The 27,884-nt window shown below is 47.1% G+C and overlaps 1 protein-coding gene across 2 annotated transcripts in view; it reads right to left on the bottom strand.

The window, feature by feature from the left end:
* The window catches only part of svopa (SV2 related protein a), a 182,341-nt gene that overhangs the window by 63,609 nt on the left and 90,848 nt on the right, over positions 1 to 27,884 (bottom strand). Inside the window, exon 1 of one of the 2 annotated variants that reach the window (XM_072481932.1) lies at positions 20,946 to 21,213. The exons of the other annotated variant lie outside the window; for it this stretch is intronic. Coding sequence (XP_072338033.1) covers positions 20,946 to 20,980 — 35 coding nt within the window. The 5' untranslated portion in view covers positions 20,981 to 21,213. Of the gene's footprint in view, positions 1 to 20,945; positions 21,214 to 27,884 lie in introns of those variants that run through there. 2 annotated transcript variants of the gene reach the window in all.

Raw genomic sequence — 27,884 nt, 5'->3', positions numbered from 1 at the left:
GGGAAGGTAGTCGACGGGGGGGGGGGGAATCTTGGTAGGGGATCCGGCAGGGCTGAACAAGGTGTTCAGGGACTTCTATAGTAATCTTTACAGCTCGGAGCAACCCCCCCTCCCCGGGGCTGGAGGGGATGAGGCGCTTTCTGGAAGGACCGACCTTCCCAAAAGTGGGCAGGGGATTGGTAGACGGGTTGGGAGCCCCGATCAGGACATAAGAAATATTGAGCGGCTTGAGGGTCATGCAATCGGGTAAAGCCCCGGGGCCGGATGGGTTCCGGTGGAGCTTTACAAAAAGTTCTCCGAGATAGTGGGGCCGGTGCTGGTTAGGGTTTTTAATGAGGCAAGAGACAGAGGGGTTTTACCCCCGACAATGTCACAGGCCACCATCTCCCTGATATCGAAACGGGACAAAGACCCGGAGGCATGTGGGTCCTATAGGCCGATCTCTCTGCTCAACGTAGATGCTAAAATTCTGGCCAAGCTCTTGGCTGCTAGGATTGGGGATTGTGTGCCGGACGTTATTATGGAAGATCAAACTGGGTTCGTCAAGGGCAGGCAGCTGGTGGCCTCCCTAAGAAGGCTGTTGAATGTGATCATGATGCCCCCGGAGAGTCGGGAGGTAGGGGTAGTTGTGGCAATGGATGCCAAAAAGGCTTTCGACGGGTTGAGTGGGACTATTTATGGGAGGTGCTGGGACGATTTGGGTTTAGGGAAGGCTTTATCGACTGGGTCAGACTGTTGTACCAGGCTCCGGAGGCGAGTATGAGGACGAATAGGACGACATCTGACTATTTCAGACTGTACCGTGGGACGAGGCAGAGGTATCCACTCTCCCCACTGCTGTTTGCGTTAGCAATAGAGCCGCTGGCAATTGCCACTTAGGGGGATCCAGGACAGGGTAGTGTCCAGTGGATGGGTGGAGATGGGGAGGGTCTCGGATATATATAAAGAACTTATGGGAGCAGAGGAGACGCAGACCGAGGAGCTGAAGCGTAAATGGGAAGAGGAGCTCGGAGGTGAGATAGAAGAGGGCTTATGAGCGAACGCGTTGAGTAGAGTAAACACGACCGCAACATGCGCCAGGCTCAGCCTGATTCAATTCAAGGTCGTCCACCGAGCCCACATGACAGTGGCCCGGATGAGCAAATTTTTTGAATTGGAGGACAGGTGCGCCAGATGTTCGGGAGGACTGGCGAACCATGTCCACATGTTTTGGGCGTGCCCAAAACTCAGGATGTACTGGCAGGGATCCGCGGATGTTATGTCCCGGGTACTGAAAACAGGGGTGGTGATGAGTCCAAAGGTAGCTATTTTGGGGGTTTCAGAGGACCCGGGAGTCCAGGAGGAGAGAGAGGCCGACGTTTTGGCCTTTGCTTCTTCGGTAGCCCGGCGACAAATTCTGTTGGCATGGAGGGACTCAAGGCCCCCAAAGTCGGAGGCCTGGCTATCGGATATGGCGAGGGCCGTGGTGGTGAGGTTCCACCACTTCACCGACAGGGAGTGTGTCCTGCGATGGGTGAAGAAGGAGCGGAGCAGTAGGTGGGAGAATGCCGAAATCCACATCTATCAGGACTGGAGTGCAGAGCTGGCCAAGAAGTGGGCAGGGTCCAACCGGGCCAAGGTGGCTCTCCATGGAAAGGGGGTGGAGTTCGGGCTGTTACAGCCGGCGTGGCCATGGGTCACGTATCAGGACCGTCACCACTATTTTGATAGGCGTGGACCTTTATCAAAAATGAGAAGTTGGACTCAAATTAATGGTTTTTAGCATGTTATGGGGATGCTGGGGAGTGGGAGGGGAGGTGTTTTTTCTTTATGTGGGCATGTTTGGGGGTGTTGTCCCCTTGGGGTTGTGTGGGCCTGTGGCCCTGGACCTTCGGGGATTGGGGTGAGGCTGCAGGTGGAAGGAGCTGCGCCACAGGGGGCGGGGTCAGCCCAGGCAGGGAGCGCGGGCTTTTTCCCGGGTGGGGCCCGAGGCAGGGGGCGGTACTGGCTTGGTGTCCACATTGGTGTATAGGGGGGGTAGAAGGGGGGACTTTGGCCACCCCACTTTAGTGGGGGGAGGGCTGGAGACTTCGAGAGGGAATCCAATAGAGGGTCGGAGACAGCGGCGGGAGTGGCCGGGGTCAGCAGGAGTCAGCTGACTTACGGGAGTGCAATGGGGGGAGCAGGGGGGTTAAGAGGTTGCTTGGCCGGGGGAGGGGGGGGGGGGGAACTGGGTTGCTGCTGTGCTGACTGAGGGGGAGTTGAAGGTAAGAGGGAGAGTCGGGGCGGGGAGCCTCCGCCTGGGGGGATGGAGAGTGGGGGTGGCGCGGGCACGTGGCTGGCCTAAAAAAGGAGATGGCGAGTCAGCATGGGGGGGGGGCGGGGGAGTCCCCCGATCCGGCTGATCACGTGGAACGCGAGAGGCTTGAATGGGCCGGTCAAGAAGGCCCGGGTGTTTGCGCACTTAAAGGGGCTAAAGGCAGACGTAGCCATGTTACAGGAGACACACCTGAAGGTGGCGGATCAGATCAGGCTGAGGAAGGGATGGGTGGGCAGGTTTTTCATTCTGGGCTGGACGTGAAAAACAGGGGGGTCGCAATCCTGGTGAGTAAGCGGGTGGCATTTGAGGCGGTGGGTATTGTGGCGGATAAAGGGGGTCGATATGTGATGGTGAGTGGCAGGCTGCAGGGGCCCGGGTGGTGCTGGTGAATGTGTATGCCCCAAACTGGGACAATGCAGGGTTCATGAAGCGGATGTTGAGTCAGCTCCCGGATCTGGGGGCAGGTAATCTGATAATGGAGGGGGGTACTGGACCCGGCACTAGATCGGTCTAAGTCGAGGTCGGGTAAGAGGCCGGCAGCGGCCAAGATCCTGAGGGGGTTTATGGATCAGATGGGGGGAGTGGATCCGTGGAGGTTTGCCAGGCCAAGGGCGAGGGAGTTCTCCTTCTTCTCCCATGTGCACAAGGCCTACTCGCGAATAAACTTTTTTGTGGTGAGTAGGGCATTGATCCAGAGAGTGGAGGGAGTGGAGTATTCGGCCATTGCGATTTTGGACCATGCCCCGCACTGGTTGGAGCTGGAGTTGGGGGAGAGGGGTCAGAGCCCATTGTGGCGCATGGGCGTGGGACTGCTGGTGGACGAGGAGGTTTGTGGGCGGGTTCGGGGGTGCATCCAAAGATATGTGGAGGCCAATGATAATGGGGAGGTGTCGGTGAGTGTGGTCTGGGAGGCGCTGAAGGCAATGGTCAGGGGGGAGTTCATTTTAAAATGGGCTCACAGGGCGAAGAGGGAGAGGGTGGAGAGGGAGCGATTGGTTGGGGAGACACTGAGGGGGGATAAGAGGTACCCCCCCGAAGGGGGGCTGCTGAGGGAGCGCCGGAGCCTCCAAACAGAGTTTGACTTGCTGACCACGGGGAAAGCTGAGGCCCAGTGGAGGAGTGTACAGGGAGCAGTGTATGAGGATGGGGAGAAGGCGAGTCGGATGTTGGCGCATCAGCTGCGGAGGAGGGAAGGGGCTCGGGAGATTGGCGGAGTCAGAGATAGAGGGGGGAACACGGTGCGGAGTCCATCTAAAACAAATTAGGTCTTTAGGGACTTTTATGGTAAGTTGTACAAGTCAGAACCCTCGGAGGGGGGGGGAAGGGGATGCAGCAGTTCCTGGACCAACCGAGGTTCCCAAGGGGGGTACGGGTAGAGGGTTTGGGGACCCCGATCGAGATGGAGGAGCTAGTTAAGGAGTTGGGGAGTATGCAAGCGGGCAAAGCCCCGGGGCCGGATGGGTTCCCGGTTGAGTTCTACAGGAAGTTCTCGGAGCTGTTGGGCCCATTCTTGCTGAGATGAGGCGAAAGTAAAGGGATTCTTCCCCCGTCGATGTCTCGGACGCTGATCTCGCTTATCCTCAAGCGGGATAAGGACCCGCTGCAGTGTGGCTCTTAGAGGCCGATTTCGCTCCTCAATGTGGATGCCAAGCTGTTGGCAAAGATTTTGGCCACCAGGATTGAGGATTGTGTCCCGGGAATGATACATGAGGACCAGACGGGGTTTGTGAAGGGCAGGCAGCTGAACACGAAAGTGCGGAGGCTCCTGAATGTGATTATGATGCCCTCGGAGAGGGGGGAAGCAGAAGTGGTAGCGGCAATGGACGCGGAGAAGGCCTTTGACCGGGTGGAGTGGGAGTACCTGTGGGAGGTGTTAGGCAGATTTGGGTTCGGGGAGGAGTTCATAGGGTGGGTTAAAGTGCTGTACCAGGCCCCGGTGGCGAGTGTATCGACGAACCGGCTGCGGTCAGGGTATTTTAGGTTGTACCATGGAACGAGGCAGGGGTGCCCTTTGTCCCCCCTGCTCTTTGCCCTGGTGATTGAGCCGCTGGCCATAGCGTTGAGGGAGTCCAGAAACTGGAGGGGGTTGGTTCGGGGGGAGGGGGGGAGCACCGTGTCTCACTATATTCGGATGACCTGCTGCTGTACATTGCGGATTCAGTGGAGGGGATGGGGGAGGTCATGCAGACCCTGAGGGAGTTTGGAGACTTCTCAGGATATAGGCTCAATATGGGGAAGAGCGAGCTGTGGTGGTGCATGCGAGGGGCCAGGAAAAGAGATTGGAGGAGCTGCTGCTCAAGGTGGTGGAGAGGATTTTTCGGTATTTGGGTATCCAGGTGGCTAAGAGTTGGGGGGTCTTGCATAAGCTCAATCTGGCGCGGCTGGTGGACCAGATGGAGGAGGACTTCAGGAGGTGGGACATGCTGCCACTCTCCCTGGCGGGTAGGGTGCAGTCCGTTAAGATGACGGTCCTCCCCAGGTTCCTGTTCATCTTTCCGTGCCTGCCCATTCTCATCCCCAAGGCCTTCTTTAAGCGGGTAAACAGGAGCATTATGGGATTTGTGTGGGCAAATAAGACCCCGAGGGTTAAGAGGCTGATCTCGGAGCGCGGGGGTGGGGGGGTGGGGGGGGGGGGGGGGTTGGCGCTGCCGAACCTGTGCAGCTATTACTGGGCAGCGAATGTGTCGATGATTCGGAAGTGGGTAATGGAGGGAGAGGGGGCGGCGTGGAAAAGGTTAGAGGCGGCGTCCTGTGTAGGTACTAGCCTGGGGGCACTGGTGACGGCACCGTTGCTGCTACCGCCGACGCGGAATACCACGGGCCCGGTGGTGGCGGCGACATTGAGGATTTGGGGGCAATGGAGACGACACAGGGGGGAGGTAGAGGCCTCAGTATGGGCACCGATACGGGACAACCATAGGTTTGTTCCAGGTAGGATAGATGAGGGGTCCTAAGCTGGCACCGGGCAGCAATTAAAAGGATGGGGGATTTATTCATCGATGGGACTTTTGCCAGTCTGAGGGCGCTGGAGGAGAAATTTGGGTTACCACTGGGAAATGCCTTTAGGTATATGCAGGTTCGGGCATTCGTGCGAAAGCAGGTAGGGGAATTCCCGCTGCTGCCTGCCCGAAGGATACAGGACAGGGTGGTTTCGGGCGTGTGGGTCGGGGAGGGTAAGATATCGGAGATATACCAGGAGCTGCAGGAGGCAGAGGAAGCCTCGGTGGAGGAGCTGAAGGGCAAGTGGGAGGAGGAGCTGGGTGAGGAGCTGGATGAGGGCCTGTGGGCTGACGCCCTGTGCAGGGTCAATTCCTCCTCATCTTGCGCCAGGCTCAGCCTGATCCAGTTTAAAGTGGTGCACAGGGCGCATATGACAGGGGCGAGGATGGGTAGGTTTTTTGGGGTGGAGGACAGGTGTGTGAGGTGTTCGGGGAGCCCAGCAAACCACGCCCATATGTTTTCGACATGCCCGGCGCTTACGGAATTTTGGAAGGGCTTTGCAAAGGCTATGTCCAAGGTCTTGGATACTCGGGTAAAACCAAGCTGGGGGATAGCGATATTTGGCGTATCGGACGATCCGGGAGTGCAGGAGTCGAAAGAGGCCGGAGTTCTGGCCTTTGCCTCCTTGGTAGCCTGGAGAAGGCTCTTGTTAATGTGGAGGGACGCGAAGCCCCCAAGCATAGAGGCTTGGGTCAACGACATGGCGGGGTTTCCTAGGTTGGAGAAGATAAAGTTTGCCTTGCGAGGGTCCTTGCAGGGGTTCTCCGGGCAGTGGCAACCGTTCCTTGTCTTACTCGCGGAATGTTAGGTGGAGGTCAGCAGCAGCAGGAACCCAGGGGTTGGGGGGGGGTGGGCAGGCTCATTGCTTTTTCTTTTTGTAAGGGGCGCATGCCTCATTTTGCTTTGAGATGGGTGTTAAATTGTTAATCATTTAGAGGGTTCAGTTGTTTTGTTTTGTTGGCATATTGCCCGGTTTTCTTTGTATTATTTTCCTTCTTGGAGTGTTTTGTAAAAATTATTGAAAAACCTTGAATAAAAACATTTTTAAAATGTTTTTAAATGCTGACATGGTTGAACCTTTGCAGCCATGCTCCTTGAGGTATCAATTTTGTGGATCTTCATTCCAGCCCCCATCAGCAAAGCTTCTCCCATTGCAAGCTCCTTAGATGTGGCAACTACCACAGCAGCTTTCAGAGTTAAATCATTTACAGTAAGAAGCTTGCTCCGAATTGCTCCCTTGTGTGACCCACATACCAGCCTGTCTCAAAGAGTATCGTCAAGTGTTGTACCAAATTCAGAATTACGAGCTAATCTTCTTAAAGATGCTGTGAACTGTAAAACGGTTTCACCTTTTTCCTGACTACGGTGGTGGAATCGGAACCTTTATGCAATCAATAACGGTTTAGGAGAGAAATGTCCTAAGATTTTCATTATTTCACTGAAGGGCCTGTCTCCTGGTTTGGCTGGGTGAACAAGATTCTGTAGCAGCATAAACGTTTTATGGCCAACTGAGCTGAGAAATTATGCGACTTTAGGTCCTCCGGTGTCTGATTAGCGAGTATAAACAATTGTAATCTTTCTTTATATCATAGAATTTATCATAGAATTTACAGTGCAGAAGGAGGCCATTCAGCCCATCGAGTCTGCACCGGCTCTTGGAAAGAGCACCCTACCCAAGGTCAACTCCTCACCCTATCCCCATAACCCAGTAAACCCCACAAAACACTAAGGGCAATTTTGGACACTAAGGGCAATTTATCATGGCCAATCCACCTAATCTGCACATCTTTGGACTGTGGGAGGAAACCGGAGCACCCGGAGGAAACCCACGCACACACGGGGAGGATGTGCAGACTCCGCACAGACAGTGACCCAAGCCGGAATTGAACCTGGGATCCTGGAGCTGTGAAGCAATTGTGCTATCCACAATGCTACCGTGCTGCCCACGAATGGAATATGAATTCCATTTTCATAATCCTCGTTACACATTTCCACGGCACCCTTTTTTCCCACCATATTTGTATCCCGGCTCCAAGATTCTACACTTCCTTCTGATTGTGTTGGAAAGTACCGTACAAACATTCCCTTGAACAAGCAACTAGGAAATCTTTCCTATTTTATGCCTGAGTGGTTCACCTTTTCACCCGAGTAGTGGTCCATGCAGAGTCAGCAGACTTTGAAATGCCAATTCCCCGAAGCCCGAGTATCTTCACCACATGCCCGGTCCCTGAAGCTCAACTCACTTCAATGCAAGCAAGTCTTCCCTGACTGTCAATCTTCTCACTCACAGTTGCTGTTGAAACCTTTGTTAAACCTTCACATCAGTGGCAGTGCTTTACCTGTCACATGTGTGTTCTCAGGTGCAGACCCCAGAATTTTCTGTTGCTCCTGATTCCATCCCACAATTAGGCGACAAAATCTTCTTTCCCATAATTTTTCTGCCTCAATCCTCATCGCCAGTTTTCTCCCCTGTTTTATTTCTTTGTTGCCGCAAAGAGAAAAGGTTGGAGGTGCCCATACTCTGGGTTCTTGTAAAACACGATGAGAGGTTGATTAAGAGATGTTTTACATACATAGAATTTACAGTGCAGAAGGAGGCCATTTGGCCCATCGGGTTTGCACTGGCTCTTGGAAAGAGCACCCTAACCAAGGTCAACACCTCCACCCTATCCCCATAACCCAGTAACCCCACCCAACACTAAGGGCAATTTTGGACACTAAGGGCAATTTATCATGGCCAATCCACCTAATCTGCACATCTTTGGACTGTGGGAGGAAACCGGGGCATCCGGAGGAAACCCACGCACACATGGGGAGGATGTGCAGGCTCCGCACAGACAGTGACCCAAGCCGGAATCGAACCTGGGACCCTGGAGCTGTGAAGCAATTGTGCTATCCACCGTGCTACCGTGCTGCTCATACAATCAAGGTGGTGATCTGCTCAATACCTGTGCAAACACTCTGCTGATGTCACTACACATCATGTGGTGCAGAACCGGCAAGAATATGTTCCAGATACAGAACATGGCCACACTAGGATCAGCCATGATCTTGTTGAATGATGAAGCAGACTCAAGGGGTTGAATGGCCTACTTCTGCTCCTGTTTCTTATCTTCAATGCTTTGTCCCATTGAATCAGGTCTTTCAAATGAACTAGGTGGAATTTGTACTAAACTGATTGCTCATTAACTTAGTTAATATTCTGACTCCCAGAAGAATCCATGTATTTCATTGAATACATGGCCACCACTGTTAAATAGACTTTCCCATGCATTGTTCATGGGTGGCTGGGGACCGGGAATGTGCTTCTTTGTGATTACCACAGCTCCATTGTAGATTAACCATGAGAGAGGTGTGCTTAAGGCAGTAATATCTTAATGTATCACAGGATATCAAGGCAAAACTGGTTTATTTTACAAGTCCTAAAAGGTAGAGATGTCGTAGATATATTTTTAAGGTGCCATTTATCCAATTTTACTAAGTTAGTTTCAGAAACAACTTCAGTTTGTTCTCCTTGAAGTACTTAATTCCCCAATGCCTTCAATTGTTTGCTTTTAGATGGACTTTCTTGCTGAAGATGCATGTGTTTAATTTATTCATTCATCCATTTGCTATCCTAAAACTTCACACCATTTATTTTTCTTCCTCTCTCCATTTTTCTTCCCCCCCCCCCCCAACTCAACCACTTCGACCCAAAGTTCTAGCTGAAGCTGTTGCTGTGCCTTAGCGCAGCAGACGGACAGTTCCTCCGGTGACCAGTATCTGAACAGATGGTCATTCATCAGCATCCAGTCCTGGATTGGTTCCTACCAAACATATCAAAGGGCAGCACTAATACCCAAGATCAGTATCATCCTCTGGCCCTGGTTCAAACATCAAAACTCAGCAAATCTCAGCTCCTACAAGAATATTAACTCAGAACTTTTATTTAATGGCTGAAATTATATAAAAGATAAAAATGTTTTACTTTTGTTGCCTTTTTCTGCCACTTGTACTTCACAGTTTGTCAGAAAATTCCTTTGAACGGTTCAGCACAGTGAACTGCTCGTAGCAATGCTAAGGGCAAGAATGAAAGTCGGGCAGCATGGTGGCATAGTGGATAGCACAATTGCTTCACAGTGCCAGGATCCCAGGTTTGATTCCCAGCTTGGGTCACTGTCTGTGCGGAGTCTGCACGTTCTCCCCGTGTGTGCTAGGGTTTCCTCCAGGTGCTCCGGTTTCCTCCCACAGTCCAAAGATGTGCGGGTTAGGTGGATTGGCCATGCTAAATGGCCCAAAAAATATTAAGTGGGGGTTACTGGGTTCCGGGGATAGGGTGGTTACATGGGCTTCAGTAGGGTGCTCTTTGTAAGGGCTGGTGCAGACTCGATGGGCTGAATGGCCTCCTTCTGCACTGTAAATTCTATGATTCTATGTAGAGGTACATCTCGTATCCAGTGTTGGTATGACACATGTTATGAGAAATACTATGGATTGCATATTTTGCACATTCATGCATTCCCACAATTAGCCCACAAGCTCCATTGGAAACAGTATCAGTCATTTACATAGCATAATTATTATTGCAACCAGGTGAAAAGGGTGAACCAGCACCCCACTATGCAACCTCCTCAGTTGGTCTTGACAAAGGTTTATGACAATGGTTTACGTTTATAGTTGACAAGAATATGCCTGTTCCAAATTAAATGTATTTAGCTATTTAAGATCTGTGCAATAAGGAACCAATCAAAGAAGGTTTTCCTGAGTCAAAGAAAGAGCAAATTTATTACCATGATTAAAAACATAACTCTGCATTCATACAGACACGCATACACACACTTGCATCTACACGCACTAAATAATATTCTTTTAAAATAAATTTAGAGCACTCAAATACTTTTTTCCAAGTAAAAGGCAATTTAGCATGGCCAATCCACCTACCCTGCACATCTTTGGGTTGTGGGGGCGAAACCCACGCAGACACGAGGAGAATGTGCAAACTCCACACGGACAGTGACCCTGAGCCACGATCGAATGTCACTCTATTAAACTCGGCCCTCTTTTTTGCCAGGTCCGCCCCAATGTCTTGGTACACCCTTATTCTATGTCCTTCCCACGAGCATGATTTCATCTGGCGGGCCCACCTTAGGATCTTTTCTCGGTCTTGGAACTGGTGCAGCTTCGCGATTATCACCCTTGGCTGCTCCCCGGTTTTGGGCCTGGGCCGAAGCGACCTATGTAGTCTGTCCATTTCTGGGGGGTTTGAAAAGTTCTCCCTCCCCACTAGCTTTCCCAGCACTTGGGCAATGTAGCCCATTTGATCTCTTCCCTCTATCCCCTCTGGCAGACCCACTAATCGGACGTTTTGCCATCTGGTCTTGTTTTCCTGGTTCTCCACTTTCCCTTTTAGGCTGCCCTGGGCCCCCACCAACCTTTCACTTCAGTTTCCAGAGCTACAATCCTGTCGCTCTGGTCAGAAGCAGCTTTCTCCAGGTCCAGGGCTGATTTTTCCTGTTCCTCCACCTTCCGTCCCAGGTCTTCTATAGTGCACTGCATGGTGTCTGTCGCCTCCGACATCACCTCCTTTGTCACTATGTGTACAGACAGAACGGTTTGCACCTGAACCAGAGGGGCACTAATATCCTGGGAGGGAAATTTGCTACGGCTCTTCGGGGGGGGGGTTTGAACTAATTTGTCAGGGGGCTGGGAAAACAAGCTGTGTTCCAGAAGCCAGTGTCGAGAGTAGTGAGGTACTGAGGAAGGTATTAAGGTCGCAGGAGTGTACCGGCAGACAGAAAGGTGGGTTGAAGTGTGTCTACTTCAATGCAAGGAGCATCTGGAATAAGGTAGGTGAACTTGGAGCGTGGCTTGGTACTTGGGACTACGATGTTGTGGCCATTACGGAGACATGGTTAGAACAGGGACAGGAATGGTTGTTGGAAGTTCCGGGGTATAGATGTTTCAGTAAGAGTGGGGAAGGTGGTAAAAGAGGTGGAGGAGTAGCATTGTTAATCAAGGATAGTTTAACGGCTGCAGAAAGGCAGTTTGAAGGGGATCTGCCTACTGAGGTAATATGGGCCGAAGATAGAAATAGGAAAGGAGCGGTCACATTGTTAGGAGTTTTCTATAGGCCCCCAAATAGTAATAGAGGTGTGGAGGAAGAAATTGCAAAACAGATTATGGATAGGTGTGGAGGTCTCAGGGTAGTTGTCATGGGTGACTTTAACTTTCCAAATATTGATTGGAACCTCTATAGGTCGAACAGTTCGGATGGGGCAGTTTTTGTACAGTGTCTGCAGGAGGGTTTCCTGACACAATATGTGGATAGGCCGACAAGAGGGGGGGCCACATTGGATTTGGTACTGGGTAATGAACCGGGCCAAGTGTTAGATTTGTTTGTGGGAGAGCACTTTGGAGATAGTGACCACAATTCGGTGTCTTTCACTATTGCAATGGACAGGGATAGGGCCATACGGCAGGGCAAGGTTTATAATTGGGGGAGGGGTAATTATGATGCGATTAGGCAAGAATTAGGGAGCATAAGATGGGAACAGAAACTGTCAGGGAAAGGCACAAATTAAAAGTGGAGCTTGTTCAAGGAACAAATACTGCATGTCTTTGATAGGCATGTCCCTGTCAGGCAGGGAGAAAATGGCCGTGTGAGGGAACCATGGTTCACAAAAGAGGTTGAATGTCTTGTCAAGAGGAAAAAGGAAGAGTATGTAAGGATGAGAAAACAAGGTTCAGTAGGGTCGCTTGAGGGTTACAAGGTAGCAAGGAATGAGCTGAAAAAAGGGCTTAGGAGAGCTAGGAGGGGGCATGAGAAGTCCTTGGCGGGTCGGATCAAGGAAAACCCCAAGGCTTTTTACTCTTATGTGAGAAATAAAAGAATGACCTGGGTGAGGGTAGGGCCGGTCAAGGACAGTAGTGGGAACTTGTGCATGGAGTCAGAAGAATATCCACTTCTGCTCAGCACATCGCTGCCACCGGGACATTGCAAATATTGTGAGATCTCGGTTCGCTAGTAGATTTCTGGTAGAGTTGGCTTTTTGAACCAGGCGATACTCTTATTCCAAAAAGAGAGGGAGGGAGCACAGTCTTCAGCCTGTTTGCTCTGCTGAAGACTTTCTTGATACAGCCTGTGTCACTTGCAATCTCTCTCAAGTGGTTGGGCAGCCTTACCTTGAAATACTTCACCCATTGTGTGTTTTCAGATGTTTTGGGCATGTCTGTCTGTGACACCCAATGTTTCAATATTTAGTGCATTACATTTTGATGTCTCTTCCTCAGACAGTCACAAGTTTCAATGGGATTATAGGAAATGTCCCTTTCTTCAAACTCAAAAGAAGGTGATTTGTTTTGTTTTTCACCTTCACCTTGAAATGTAGCCTCTGCATCGTTTCAAATTGAAAAATTTTCAGTCAGTTGAAAGTTTAAAACCATATTTTCGATAATAAGGGGCATAAGCTCCTGACACCATAATTTTCCATCATCTTCATCTTCACCCGAGTGAATGTACTTTGATTTCTCTGTGATATTAAAGCCCTTTCTATAATAGACCACCAAAACTACACAAAGGCTGTAGAACATCCATTGATTTGTAGTAATGTATGTTTACCTCTTTCCTATGTATCATTATTTATAAAACCCAGATGCCATTCCTCTTTTTATAATGGTTTTATGTATCTGCTTGCCATTTCACTTCCAAAGAATTATATCTTTCAATTGCTAGTTCTCCCTCTTCCGCCATATCCTTCAGTGTCTTTCAAATTAAGTGAAATTCTGTATACAGTTCCAATCCACAAATGCCTGACCCAGCAATGACAGTGTTCACAACTGAGCCAATTTAACACAATAAATATCTTCATTAGAATGAGGCTGATTCATGGGTCACTGATGGTCATCTCATAAAAGACGATGTTTTATTATATTACACCTCCAGCTGAAATGCATCCATATATTCTATTCTATAAAACAGTCAAAAAAGGCTTTCAAACTAGGAAATATGTTTATAGTTTTATAGCTAAAAGAAATCAGTGGAAATTGCTTTATATTATTTTTCATTGGGGTGTTGCGTTGCTAAATTATCCACAATATATTAACATTTTCACATCTTATCCCAACTGCCGGACGTTTTGCTACTCAACTATAAATAGAAATACAAAATTGAAGTATAAAATAACGGGAATGTTTGATGGATGAGTTTAAAAGGAGGACTGAATGATATTTGGACAACTTGTGTCATTGTTCTCCACTCTCATCTGAAAGCTAGATTTAGCCTTTATTGTTTAAGTGCAATACCACAGTAGATCAACTACGTTTTTAGTTCCACAACTTATGAACACAAAACCTGCACATAAATGATGAATTGATGTCTTACACATGCATTCAGCTTTCTGTATCCCACTTGTCTTATTGTGCAATTGAGTAATAAAATTATATCACAAAGGAGTACATTTCCTTCCATTGCAAGGTATTTAGGATAGATTAAGTCAGGGTTTCATAAACCATTTTGGGCATGGAACCCTTTTGACCTCCCAAGAGCACTGCATGAACCACAAACATTCTTTTATGTTGAAGATACGTATTTTTTGTGAAGTAGGTATGAACACAGAAAACAACTGTACACAATAGATAGTCTTTTCTATCTATATGCATGTATTTATCATCATTAACTCATTATGATAATCAATAAAATACTTAAGTCTGACCCCACTCTTACCACTCTACCATGGCCCTCCCCCCATGGCCCTCCCCCATGGCCTTCCCCAACAGCCCTCTCCCTCTGACCCTATCCCCGAATCCTCTCCCTGTGGCCCTCTCCCCATTGCCTTACCCCCAACCCCCATGGCCTGCTTCCCACTATGGCCCTCTCCCAGCGTGGCCCACTCCCTATGCCCCCCTCTGCCACTCGCTAACCTTTACCCTGCCATCCGCTTCCTGCTGTCCACCGTCTGCTGCCTCCTCTGCATCTGCTCTTTGCCTCACCACTTCATTCACTATACCACTGGGCCTTCACAGTGCTGCTGCCTTTCCTTCACTGCTGCTTTTGCTTAGCCTCTGGGTCTTCACTCCACTGCTGGGCCTTTTCCTGCCACAGCCTGCAATTCACCACTGTCTTCGCTTCACTGCAGCTTTCACTTAAGCTCTGGGACTTCACTCCGCTGCTGGGCCCACTGCTGGGCCTTTTCCTGCCACTGCCTGCAATTCAAAGAACAAAGAACAAAGAAAAGTACAGCACGAGAACAGGCCCTTCGGCCCTCCAAGCCTGCGCCGACCATGCTACCCGTCTAAACTAAAATCTTCTACACTTCCGGGGTCCGTATCCCTCTATTCCCATCCTATTCATGTATTTGTCAAGATGCCCGTTAAACGTCACTATCGGCCCTGCTTCCACCACCTCCTCCGGCATTGAGTTCCAGGCACCCACTACCCTCTGTGTAAAAAACTTGGCTCGCACACCTCCTCTAAACCTTGCCCCTCGCACCTTAAACCTATGCCCCCCAGTAATTGACCCCTCTACCCTGGGAAAAAGTCTCTGACTATCCATTCTGTCTATGCCCCTCATAATTTTGTAGACCTCTATCAGATCGCCCCTCAAACTCCTTCGTTTGTGTGAGAACAATCCAAGTTTATTCAACCTCTCCTCATAGCTAATGCCTTCCATACCAGGCAACATCCTGGTAAATCTCTTCTGCACCCTCTCTAAAGCCTCCACATCCTAGTGTGGCGACCAGAATTGAACACTGGACTCCAAGTGTGGCCTAACTAAAGTTCTATACAGCTGCAACATGACTTGCCAATTTTTATACTCAATGCCCCGGCTCATGAAGGCAAGCAATTCACCACTGTCTTCGCTTCACTGCTGATTTTGCTTAGTCTCTGGGACTTCACTCCGCTGCTGGGTATTTGCCCACTGCTGGGCTTTTCCCCTGTTACAGCCTGCAATCCAACATTGTCTTCGCTTCACTGCTGCCTTCTGTCCCCACTGATGGATTTTGACCTGCTGCTTGCCTTCATTCGCAACCGCACTGACCCCACCCTAGGACATTTAATGCTCACTTTGATGCATCTTCCAGCTCATCTATCAGTCGCCAACACAGGGTAAAAGCCACTTCCAATTAGACAAGCTTTTTCACAATTTCAACAGTTGCTACTGTGGAGCCCCCGGAAGCCTCCCCTGGAACCCCATTTGAGAAACTCTGGACCAAGTCATTCCTTTTAGTGTGATCATAGACGTTGCAACTTCCCACTCAGTAAAGCTCAAGTTTATTGAACATCGGAATACTGCTTCCATTTCTTATATGACCCTTTTCACACCTATTCAAACTCCTGGGTAGGACATAAGGAAAATGTACTATTTGATAAGTGGCCATTGTTTTTTAATAATAATAATTTTTATTGTCACAAGTAGGCTTACAGTAACACTGCAATGCTGTTACTGTGAATATCCTCATGTCACCACATTCCGGCGCCTGTTCGGGTACACGGAGGGAGAATTTAGAATGTCCAAATTACCTAACAGCACGTCTTTCGGGAATTGTGGGAGGAAACCGGAGCACCCGGAGGAAACCCACGCAGACACAGGGAGAACGTGCAGACTCTGCACAGACAGTGACCCAAGCCAGGAATGAAACCTGCGACCCTGGTGCTATGAAGCAACAGTGCTAACCACTGTGCTACCATTTATATTGGGCCTCCACCCTCTCCACCTTTTTTTTGTATTACAATTCCCCTTGTCTGTGTGGGTTTCAACCCCACAACCCAAAGATGTGCAAGTTAGGTGGATTGACCACATTAAATTGCCCCTTAATTGGAGAAAAAAATAATTGGGTACTCTAAATTTATAACAAAAAACAAATGTCACTGAGCGAGATTTACAAAAAGCTTTTGATAAAATTCCACACTTATGGTGTGGGGGATGAAATTGGAAAGTGAATAAAAATAGATTGTGACAATAAACAAAGAGTGGATTTAAATGGAGTCCCTTTTCATTGGGCAATAATTATGTTTGCAGATGAGTCAAATGGTGTGAAAGAGTCAGTAACACAAGAGGGGGGAGTTTGCAATTGGATTAGGATCTATTTTTTTTAGAATCCCTACAATGGAGAAGGAGGCCATTTGGCCCATCGAATCTGCACCGACCATTTGAAAGACCACCCCACATAGATCCAATCCCCGCCCTATCCCTATAACCACACCTAACCTTTTGGGCACTGAGGGCCAATTGACCATGGCCAATCCATCTAACCTGCACATCTTTGGACTGTGGGAGGAAACCAGAGCATATGGAGGAAATCCAGGCAGATACGGGGAGAACATACAAATTCCACACAGATAGTCACCTGACTTCGGAATCGAACCCGGGTACCTGGCACTGTGAGGCAGGAGTGCTGACCACTGTGCCACCGTGCCGCTCCCCCCAATATATTAGGGCAATGCATCCAAGGCAGATAATGCACTTTAGAGAAGACAAATGTATATTTATTTAGGCCGATATGTATAAAATCATAGAATAGAAGATGTGTGGATGTAGGTTAAAAATTAATGAGTGAGAAAAGTTTGGAAGCTTACATTGACAATTTGCTCATAGTTTAGGCTCAAAGTTCAATGTGACCAAGAGCAAAGAAACCACATTCTTGAATGTATTGTCCAGAGTGATCATTAGAAAACTAACCCATAGTACTCAGGATATATTAACAGCAATTGATATTTATATTGTGCCAAAAGTCTAGTAAATTGATTCAAGACAATTTTTTAAGAATATCTCATTTGGAGCAGTGTCAAGCTTGGGTCCCATGCCTTGAGAGAGTCACAGTGACTCTGGAGAAGATACAGAGAAAATCACCAAAAACAATCTTCATTGCAGAAGAACAATAAATTAGGAAAGAGAAAATGCTGGAAAATCTCAGCAGGTCTGGCAGCATCTGTAGGGAGAGAAAAGAGCTACCGTTTTGAGTCCAATGATTTTTTTGTCAAAGCGTAATAAAGTAGGCCTTGCTCAAGCACCCAATGAAAGAATGTTAACTCAGAGATGATCTGACCAAGGTAGTTAATGTTACTTAAGCCAGAAGCATCATTAAATGTTACATTTGGAGTGATGGATTTAGGTGGAATTGGAGCAGACTAAATAAAACAGAATCTGAGATGAAATATACAAAAATGTTACTTTCCCCAGATCTTTGATCAATGGATCAAAGTTCCAAAGCAGCTACAGGAAACTCATTCCTTACAGTCCTATCAGATGCTGTTGGGTTGATTTCTGGGAAATTGGGTGATCAAAGCAGAGGAAAAATAAGTGTAAATGATTTTTGGATAATAATTGGTGGTCATGGAACTTATGGCGGAGGGGATGCAGTGGAGGGGGGGGGGGGGTGGTGCTTGTCTGTTAACTTATGATGTTCCGAAGTGCCGGAGGACTCCCAAAATGGCTGGAGGTTTCTGATTCAGGAGGTGATGGAGTGTTTCACAGACATGCAAACAATAAAGAAACAGCAGCCTATTTTTCTTCTTATCCTGGATGCAAAAACATACCAGCATATACATGATTAAAAAATGTACTCATAGATTATCATAGAATTTACAGTGCAGAATGAGGCCATTCGGCCCATCGAGTCCGCACCGGCTCTTGGAAAGAGCACCCTACCCAAGGTCAACACCTCCACCCTATCCCCATAACCCAGCAACCCCACCCAACACTAAGGGCAATTTTGGACACTAAGGGCAATTTATCATGGCCCAATCCACCTAACCTGCACATCTTTGGACAGTGGGAGGAAACCGGAGCACCCGGAGAAAACCCACGCACACACGAGGAGGATGTGCAGACTCCGCACAGACAGTGACCCAAGCCGGAATCGAACCTGGGACCCTGGAGCTGTGAAGCAATTGTGCTATCCACAATGCTACCGTGCTGCCCCCATTGATTAGATAGGCAAGCAACAAGGATGAAAACAGAAAATGCTGGATAAACTTAGCGGGTCTGGTAGCAAATGTTGACTCTGTTTCTCTCTCCACAGATGCTGCCAGACCTGGTGAGTTTATCCAGCACTTTCTGTTTCATTTCAGATTTCCAGTATCTACAGTATTAACAGGAAGTATTGCACAACTCTATGGTGAAAGAAGTGAAGAGTTCTGAGATTTCCTGAAGCTTTGCTCATGTAGTGTCAGTGCATTGGATTGTCATAGATATACATTGGGTTGGATTCAGATATCTTTCAATCCCAGGGACAAAGGATAATATCAAGGACGATTTGGTCATAGTTACGTTCCTCTGTAATTAAATTTACATTATTAATTGCGATAATTCAGAACACTCTATATTAACCATGTGCGGACTGAAATGTTTTTATTATAATCTCCCTTTAAATAACATTATTTGAATGTTATTTGGGCAGTACGGTAGCACAGTGGTTAGCACTGTTGTTTCACAGCTCCAGGGTCCCAGGTTCGATTCCTGGCTGGGTCACTGTCTGTGCAGAGTCTGCACGTCCTCCCCTTGTCTACGTGGGTTTCCTCCGGGTACTCCGGTTTCCTCCCACAGTCCAAAGATGCGCAGGTTAGGTGGATTGGCCATGTTAAATTGCCCTTGGTGTCCAAAAGGTTAGGTGGGGTTACTGGGTTACGGGGAGAGGATGAAGCTTAAGTAGGGTACTATTTCCAAGAGCCGGTGCAGACTTGATGGGCCGAATGACCTCCTTCTGCACTGTAAATTCTATGCTCAATGATCTATGATTATCATGTTTAGCAATAAAAGCAGAATACTGTGGATGATGGAGATCCAAAATAAAAATAGGAAGTGCTGGAAAAACTCAGCAGGCCTGGTAGCATTTGTGCAGAGAGAAACAGAGTTGATATACACAGTTGTTTGTTATTTACAGCACAGAAGGAGGCTATTCAGCCTATCATGTCTGCACCGGCCCCCAAAAGAGAAACCTAGCTAGTCCCATTCCCCAGCCCTATCTCTGTTGCCCTCTAAATTCATCACTTTCAAATATATATCCAGCTCTCTTTTGAAACCTCCAATGGTATCCACCTCCACCACTCTCCCAGGCAGTACATTCCAAACCCCAACACCTCTCTGAGTAAAGAAGTTTCTCCTCATCTAACTCCTAGCTGCCTTGCTGACAATCTTGAAATTGTGACCCTTAGTCACTGACATACCAATTAATGGAAACAAAATATCCTTCTTTACCCTGTCAAAATTGTTCAGGATTTTGAACAGCTCAACAAGATCCCCTCTCAATCTTCTCTGCTCCAAGGAGAACAAGCCCAATTTCTACAATCTTTTCTTGTATCTAAAATTCCTCATTCCTGGTATCAGTCTAGTAGATCTCCTCTCTGCACCCTCTCTAGGGTTTTAACATCCTTCCTTAAATAAGGTGCTCAGAACTGATCATAATATTCCAAATGTGGTCTGACCAATGATTTGTAAAGGTGTCGCATCACGTCCTTGCTTTTGTACTCTCTGCCTCTATTCAGAACCCTGAGGATGCTGCAAGCCTTCTTAACAACTCTTCTTCGGAACTCAAAAATTGTCAAAAATGGCACCTTTTGCAAATTATTAAACCAATGTTAAGCTTGAAAGCCAACCAAAATGCACTGAGGGTTAAAGCCCAATTTTATATTCCACTCTCAAGACAAACAAAACTAGGCATCTGGCCAGTATCTCATTCACTGCATACTTAGACTCTTTATATAGATAATTGCAATGCACACAATCACAGTTTTTAACACCTCACTCAGAGGGAAACACAGAAAATTAGCCTGATGCTGATTTTAAAATACTTGCAGCAAAACTCACATTCAATTTGAATTTTAAAACATATTTCGGGTTACATATTAAAGCTTCTAAAGACAGCTCGTTAGCAAAATATACAGCTTGTATCAAGATTTAAATAATTAACTTTTTAAAATCAATAACACGTTCAAAGAGACAAGGGTTGTTTCGATTAGCCTATGTCTGTTCTAGCTGAGTGTTGAACCACAGAAACTATTATTAATCTAGGAACTAGCCACAAGCTTTGAGTTGCCTCTGTCTTTATCACAATGTAAGCATCGGGATTAATTCCATTGGCGATCTGTAATTAGGTTGTCTCTATGAAGATATTTAAAATACAGAATGAACTCACTCAGGAAGTACATATAGAGTCAATAGAATTGTTAGGCAGAGGAAATCAGCTCAAATAATGGCTGGTAAGACAAAGCTAATTCTGGACAATGTATTTTTTGAATAGCTGCAATCTACAGTCCCACTCACGGAGTTAATTAGTTTAATAATAATAGATTTTTTTCAAACTGACGAACATCAAACCATATTATCAGGCATATTTATATCTCTAATTTCCTGATTTTTACAATATTCAGACTTTAATGTTTTCTCTTTCTTTTGAATCAATTCACTGGCAACCCTCGCCCACTCAATAACATTGCAAACTTGCAAATACGATTAAATATGACATGTAGTGTGCGACCTAACCATTTGTTTAATTTCAGCCAATGTTACTTAATTGGTCTCGGTGCTGTTCTTCATGCAATCGTGGCCGGTGACTGGGATCTGAATGAGAGTCTGATGTTTCAGGCTGGCTGGGGGATGCACAGGCCTAGTCGTCAAAACGCAGACTTATCCACGTGTATCTATTTACAAGGGTCGGGGACTTAGACTTACGGTAGGTGCCGAAGCTGAAAGAGGTCTTCGTCCATGATGGTGCGGTGCAGGTGCCGGATGTCCCGGTCTCATCGCTCAGTGAGTGGCAGCGAAGAGAATCGCCGTTTACATTCTCACTGGAATCAGGAGATTGGCAAAGAAGCAACACCGAGACCGCGCCAGCTCCAACTCCACAGCGCCGGATAGCGGCTGGGTTCAATAGCACAGCGCCAATCCTCAGCAAAGGGTTTCAGCACCGCAGCGGCGGACAGCGACAACGCGCTAGAATGAACGCTGGGTTCAGCACTAGGGTGGCGGACAGCGCCTCGCCAAGGCTTTGTTTTATTCATTCAGGGACTCTGGGCGTTGCTGGCTCGGCATTGCCCATCCTCAATTGCCCCTGAGAAGGTGGTGGTGAGCTGAAGATGGTGGATAGGGTTCAGAACCTATACACGGACGGCATCGCAATCCAACACCACCACATGCCACGGTAGCACAGTGGTTAGCACAGTTGCTTCACAGCTCCAGGGTCCCAGGTTCGATTCCCGGCTTGGGTCACTGTCTGTGCGGAGTCTGCATGTTCTCCCTGTGTCTGCGTGGGTTTCCTCCCTGTGCTCCGGTTTCCTCCCACAAGTCCCAAAAGACGTGCTGTTAGGTGAATTGAACATTCTGAATTGCTCTTAGTGTCCAAAAAATGATAGGTGGGGTTACTGGGGTTCTGGAGATAGGGTGGAGGTGTGGGCATAAGTAGGGTGCTCATTCCAATAGATTATCATAGAATTTACAGTGCCAAAGGAGGCCATTCGGCCCATCGAGCCTGCACTGGCTCTTGGAAAGAGCACCCCACCCAAGGTCAACACCTCCACCCTATCCCCATAACCCAGTAACCCCACCCAACCCTAAGGGCAATTTTGGACACTAAGGGCAATTTATCATGGCCAATCCACCTAACCTGCACATCTTTGGACTGTGGGAGGAAACCAGAGCACCCGGAGAAAACCCACGCACACACGGGGAGGATGTGCAGACTACGCACAGACAGTGACCCAAGCCGGAATCGAACCTAGGACCCTGGAGCTGTGAAGCAATTGTGCTATCCACAATGCTACCATGCTGCCCATAAAGGGCCAAGGGCCAGTGCAGACTCGATGGGCCGAATGGCCTCTTTCTGCACTGTAAATTCTATGATAAAGAATTCCAGAACCCAAAGGGAAAATGCTGGAAAATCTCAGCAGGTCTGGCAGCATCTGTAGGGGGATAAAAGAGCTAATGTTTCGAGTCCAGGTGACCTTTTTTGACAAAAATTAGCTCTTTTCTCTCCCTACAGATGCTGCCAGACGTGCTGAGATTTTCCAGCATTTACTCTTTGTTTTCAGATTCCAGCATCCACAGTAATTTGCTTTTATCCATTTTAAAGAATTCCAGAATATTGAACCAGCATTGATGAAGAAATTATGATGGATAATATATCTCCAAGTCAGAATGGTGTGAGACTTGGAGGAGAAATTGGGAGTGATGGTAATCTACCTGGTGCCATTATTCCCCTGGATGCTGGAGGATGTGTGTTTAGACAGTGGTGGTAAATTTCTGCAGGGTATCCTATAGCAGCAGAGTATACTGTTTGTGAAAGGGATGGACATTTAGACCAGTGGGTGAGGTGGCAATCAGACAGACTGTTGGTCAGTATCAATGTTATGGCATGCTGTTGTAGCTGCGTCCTTCCAAACATCTGGAGGTATCTCATCATATTCCAAATTGTCCTTTATGGGTGGTGGAGAAGCTTTAGAGAGTCTGGTGTTTCAATCATTGCAGAAAACTCTGCCTTTAACCTGAACTAGTATCCACTGCATTTGTTTTTCTAGTCCACTTGAGCTATTGGCCAATGGTGTTATTAGTCTGGGACTTGGTCACAGTAATGCATTTTAACACCAAAGGAAGTTGGTTAAGCTCACTCTTGTTGGTGATGTCAGTGTTGTACTGGAGAAAGTTACATAAGCCAGGCAAGTGGTCTAAGTGTAATAGTTGGCACTAATAGTGTCAGTAATTATACAGACTGAGAGAGTTGCAAGATTGATCCCCTGACTGTATTGAGTGAACAGATCTTAGTTAAAGTGGCAGTAGGTGTATGACTGTTGGTCTCAATGTCTATGAGCTGGGAAGGAGAAAATCAGTGCTATCCAGTGATCTTTAAGTACATAGAACATAGAACATAGAAAATACAGCACAGAACAGGCCCTTTGGCCCACGATGTTGTGCCGAACCTTTAACACAGTGTGTGTGTTAAAATGGACATTGTTTCAACATAGTGTTGGTGTTAGCAGTGATGCTTGTGTGTTGAATAGCTTAAGGAAACTCACTGTTTCAACACACATTTGATTCATTCTCACTTCGGTGAGGTATTGCACCCAGCTCATGTGGAATAATTGATAGCTTGAGGCTGGAGAGAAAGGGAAATAATTGGTGACAAAGAAAATACCCAACACAGTTAAGGGCAGCTCTAGGAAAGCTTGAGGGTGTAAGTAGATCCATGGAGAAAATAATCCTGGGTTCCATGAAATATTAATGAGATCTTATGTTGTAACATCGCCAGCTGTTGTAAATTTGCTTACAAACAAAACTAAATGCAATGGGGGAGATTCTGACACAGAATACAAAATTATTTCAGTTTTTAGATCAGGAAGGCTTGTAGAGAGACTGATGAAACTAACACATGAACATATGAATGAGGAGCAGGAAGAGGCCATTCAGCCCCCTGAGCCTGCGCGGTCATTCTATAAGATCATGGCTGATCTGATTGTGGTGTCTACTTTCCTCAATTCCATATTCAGCCTATCCCAATAACTTTTGACTGCCTTGTTCGTCAGCAATCTATCTGCCTCACCTTGAAAATAGTAATTGACTCTGCCTCCGCCATTCTCCAGGAAAGGGAGCTCCAAAGATTCATGTCCCTCGAGAAAAAAATATTTTAATCTCCATCTTAAATGGAGACCCCATAAACTGTGTCCCCTCATTCTCCCACAAGGGGAAACATCTTTTAAACATCCACTCTGTCAAGTCCCCTCAGGATCTTAAATATTTCAAGAAGATCATCTCCCATTCGTCTAAACTCCAACGGCTACAGGCCCAAACTTTCCAACCTTTCCTCAGAAGATAAGCACCCCACCTCCGGTGTCAGTCGAGAGAACCTTCTCAAAATTGCTTCTAACACATTTATATTCTTTCTTAAATAAGGGGACAAAAACGGCTCACGTTACTCTAGATATGGTTTCACCAGCACTCTGTACAACTGTATCAAAACATCTCTACTTTTATATTCCATTTCCCTTACAATAAACACCAACATTCCATTTTCAATTCCTGATCACATGTTGTAACTGCATACTAACGTCTTGTGATACATGTACCAGGACACCCAGGTCCCTCTGTACCTCAGAGTTTTGCAATCTCTCCCCACTTAATTAAAATGCTGCTTTTCGATTCTTCCTGCCAAAGTGGAAAAGTCCACATTTTCCCACATAATGCTCCACCTGCCACATTTTTATCCATTCACTTAACCTATCTATGTCCCTTTGCAGATTCCTAATGTTCTCTTCACAGCTTACTCTCCTACTGACTTTGTGTCATCAGAAAATTCAATCCTTTCATCCAAGTCATTGATATAAGTTATAAATAGATGAGGCCCACCACTGATCGCTGCTGCAATCCACTTGTCACATCTTACCAACCCGAAAATTACGCATTTATCCAAATACTGTGTTTGATGTTAGCTAAACAATCTTCTAACCATGCGAATATGTTACCACCACCTACACATGCACTCTCATTTTGTGGATTATCCTTTTGATGTGACAACTTGTCAAATGCCTTCCGAAAACCTAAATCCAGCACATCCACATTGTAGATGCATCCTCACTGAAATAATGATTAAAGGAGGGTGCAGTCCAGGTTTTGATAAAGGGAAATGATGATGTGAATGCTGAGAGATGGTTTGCAAAGAAGAAGAAACCAGAGAGCACGGCCACAAAAGAAATAAACAATGGATGGGATTTACTGCGTAACCTGCCACTTGTTACGTGGCAGCAGGAGACAGCTCACCACTGGCTGGCAGCGGGATCTTCTGCTCCAGCCTTTGTCAACAGGGTTTCCCATTGAAAGTGCCCCTTGCCACCATGGAACCCGCAGCGGGGGTGCACTATTGGCGGGACCGGAAGATTCCGTCGGCATAAATGGCAGGAAAGTTCTTGCTCATGCATTAAACATATTTTAAGTAATAATCTCTTCACAGTCAATCTTGATCTTATGGAACAGATTGCATCCTGATGAAAGAAGCATCAAACCATTCACATAATCCGTGCCTCATTATTGCAAAATAATTGTGAATGGGTTTTAACCACTTCTGTTCCTGCAATAATGAAACACCACATAGGCTGCAATTCTGAAATAAACATTTCATGCTGCAAAAACTCAACCAGTCTGGCAGCATCTGTGTGAAAGAAATAGAGTGAATGGTCAGAGTTTTATGCTCCCACCCAGGTCGATTCTGAGGAAGCAGGGGAGTGTAAAATTGCATGGACAGGATTCCCTCCGGGGTCCCACGCATCCCGACCTAGACACAATTTTATGGTAAGCCAGACAGGGCCTCAGACAGGAAGCCTACCCATGCCCATATTAAGCCCTTATGTGGCCGTTAAGTGGCACCATAGAAAGCATCCTATCTGGCTGCACCACAGCCTGGTATGGCGACTGCTTGGCCCAAGACCGTAAGAAACTACAGAGAGTCGTGAACACAGCCCAGTCCATCACACAAACCTGCCTCCCATTCATTGACTCTGTCTACACCTCCCGCTGCTTTTGGAAAGTGGGCAGCATAATCAAAGACCCCTCCCACCCGGGTTATTCTCTCTTCCAACCTCTTCCATCGGGCAGGAGATACAAAAGTCTAGGAACAAGCACTAACAGATTCAAAAACAGCTTCTTTGCCGCTGTTACCAGACTCCTGGACTCCTGAATGACCCTCTTATGGGCTGAACTGATCTCTCCACACATCTTCTCTACTGAGTAGCACTACACTCCGTGTGCTTCACCCGATGTCTGGGTCTATGTATTTACATTGTGTATTTATGTATATCCTATGTTTTTTCAAGTATGGAGCGATCTGTCTGGACTGTACGCAGAACAATACTTTTCACTGTACCTCGGTATGGTGACAATAAACCCAAATCCAAATCCTATATTCCAAGCCTAACACCACTTTAGAAGCTTCATCATCACAGGGACATCAATTGTTCAAAAGTAAGCCCCATCACCAACTTCTCATGGCAACTGAGGCTGAAGAATAAACAGAGCTTATCCAAAGTGTCTACATGCCAAGTACTGATAAAAACATTCCTGGAACCTGTTACACACGTGCACATGCACACGCACACACACAGATACAGTGAGATAGATAGATGTGTACTCTCAGATTTCCATGTCAGGCCATATTCCCTTGTGGTTTGGCGCCAGTGCAGTTGGATACAGTGTATTTCTGAATCCATCAGATGTGCAAGAATCATAATTAAAACACTTGTTTTAAATTAATTTTCCAAAAGTAAAATGTGTTTTCTGTGATTATGATCTGCTAAATTCTCGGCTTCAACTTTTGCTCCCTCAACAGTCATGCTGAGCTTCGGTAAGCAGGTAAGCAAGTGAACAGAGATCTAAAGTCATATTTGTTTTTTAATGTAGGCATTGCTAGTTAGGCCAGCATTTATTGCCCACCCCTAGTTGCCCTTCAGAAGGTGGTAGTGAGTTGCCTTCTTGAACCGCTGCAGTCCTTGAGGTGTAGGGACACCCACTATGCTAATAGGGAGGGAGTTCCAGGATGTTACCCCAGCGACAGTGAAGGAGCGGCAATATATTTCCAAGTCTAGATGGGGTGCAACTTGGAGGGGAACCTCCAGGTGGTGGGGTTCCCAGGTATCTACTGCTTCTAAGGTCCTTCTACTACAAAATGGCACACTCACTAACCTCTCCTACATCTATTTAAAAATGTCTAGTTAAATGCCTTCAGTAATAGAACAGTACCGCACAGAACAGGCCCTTCGGCCCTCGATGTTGTGCCGATCCTTGTCCGAAACCAAGATTAAGCTATCCCTCCCCCTGTCATTCTGGTGTGCTCCATGTGCCTATCCAATAACCGCTTGAAAGTTCCTAAAGTGTCTGACTCCACTATCACATCAGGCAGACCATTCCACACCCTAACCACTCTCTGAGTAAAGAACCTACCTTGGACATCCCTCCCATATCTCCCACCCTGAACCTTATAGTTATGCCCCCTTGTAACAGCTACATCCACCCGAGGAAATAGTCTCTGACCTATCCTCCAAACCAGGCAGCATCCTGGTAAATCTCCTTTGCATCCTTTCCAATGCTTCCACATCCTTCCTATAGTGAAGTGACCAGAATTGCACACAATACTCCAAATGTGGTCTCACCAGGGTCATGTACAGTTGCAGCATAACCCCGCGGCTCTTAAACTCAAGCCCCTTGTTGATAAACGCTAATACACTATAGGCCTTCTTCACGGCTCTATCCACTTGAGTGGCAACCTTCAGAGATCTGTAGACTTGAACCCCAAAATCCACCTACCCTGCACATCTTATTGGTTGTGGGGGTGAGACCCACGTAAACACGGGGAAAATGTGCAAACTCCACATGGACAGCGACCTGGGGCTGGGATCAAACCCAGGTCCTTGGCACTGTTTGGCAGCAGTGCTAACCACTGTGCCACCATCCCGATCAAGGTAGCATGTGATTGATTATGTCATCGAGAAGCTCTGGTCACTCCACTAACGGCTGAGATGCTTACGAGCACCTTGGTGGCAGAATTTGACAAACACTGGCGCGTTGTGTCATTGGAATTTTGCAAATCGATGGAAGAGGCCTTGGCTCCCATCTGTTTAGCGCTGGAGAGGACCA

Source organism: Scyliorhinus torazame, chromosome 1, assembly GCF_047496885.1.
Source record: "Scyliorhinus torazame isolate Kashiwa2021f chromosome 1, sScyTor2.1, whole genome shotgun sequence".
Taxonomy (NCBI): Eukaryota; Metazoa; Chordata; class Chondrichthyes; order Carcharhiniformes; family Scyliorhinidae; genus Scyliorhinus; species Scyliorhinus torazame.
The sequence above is the reverse complement of the archived record's forward strand: the minus strand, read 5'-3'. Positions and strand labels throughout refer to the sequence as shown.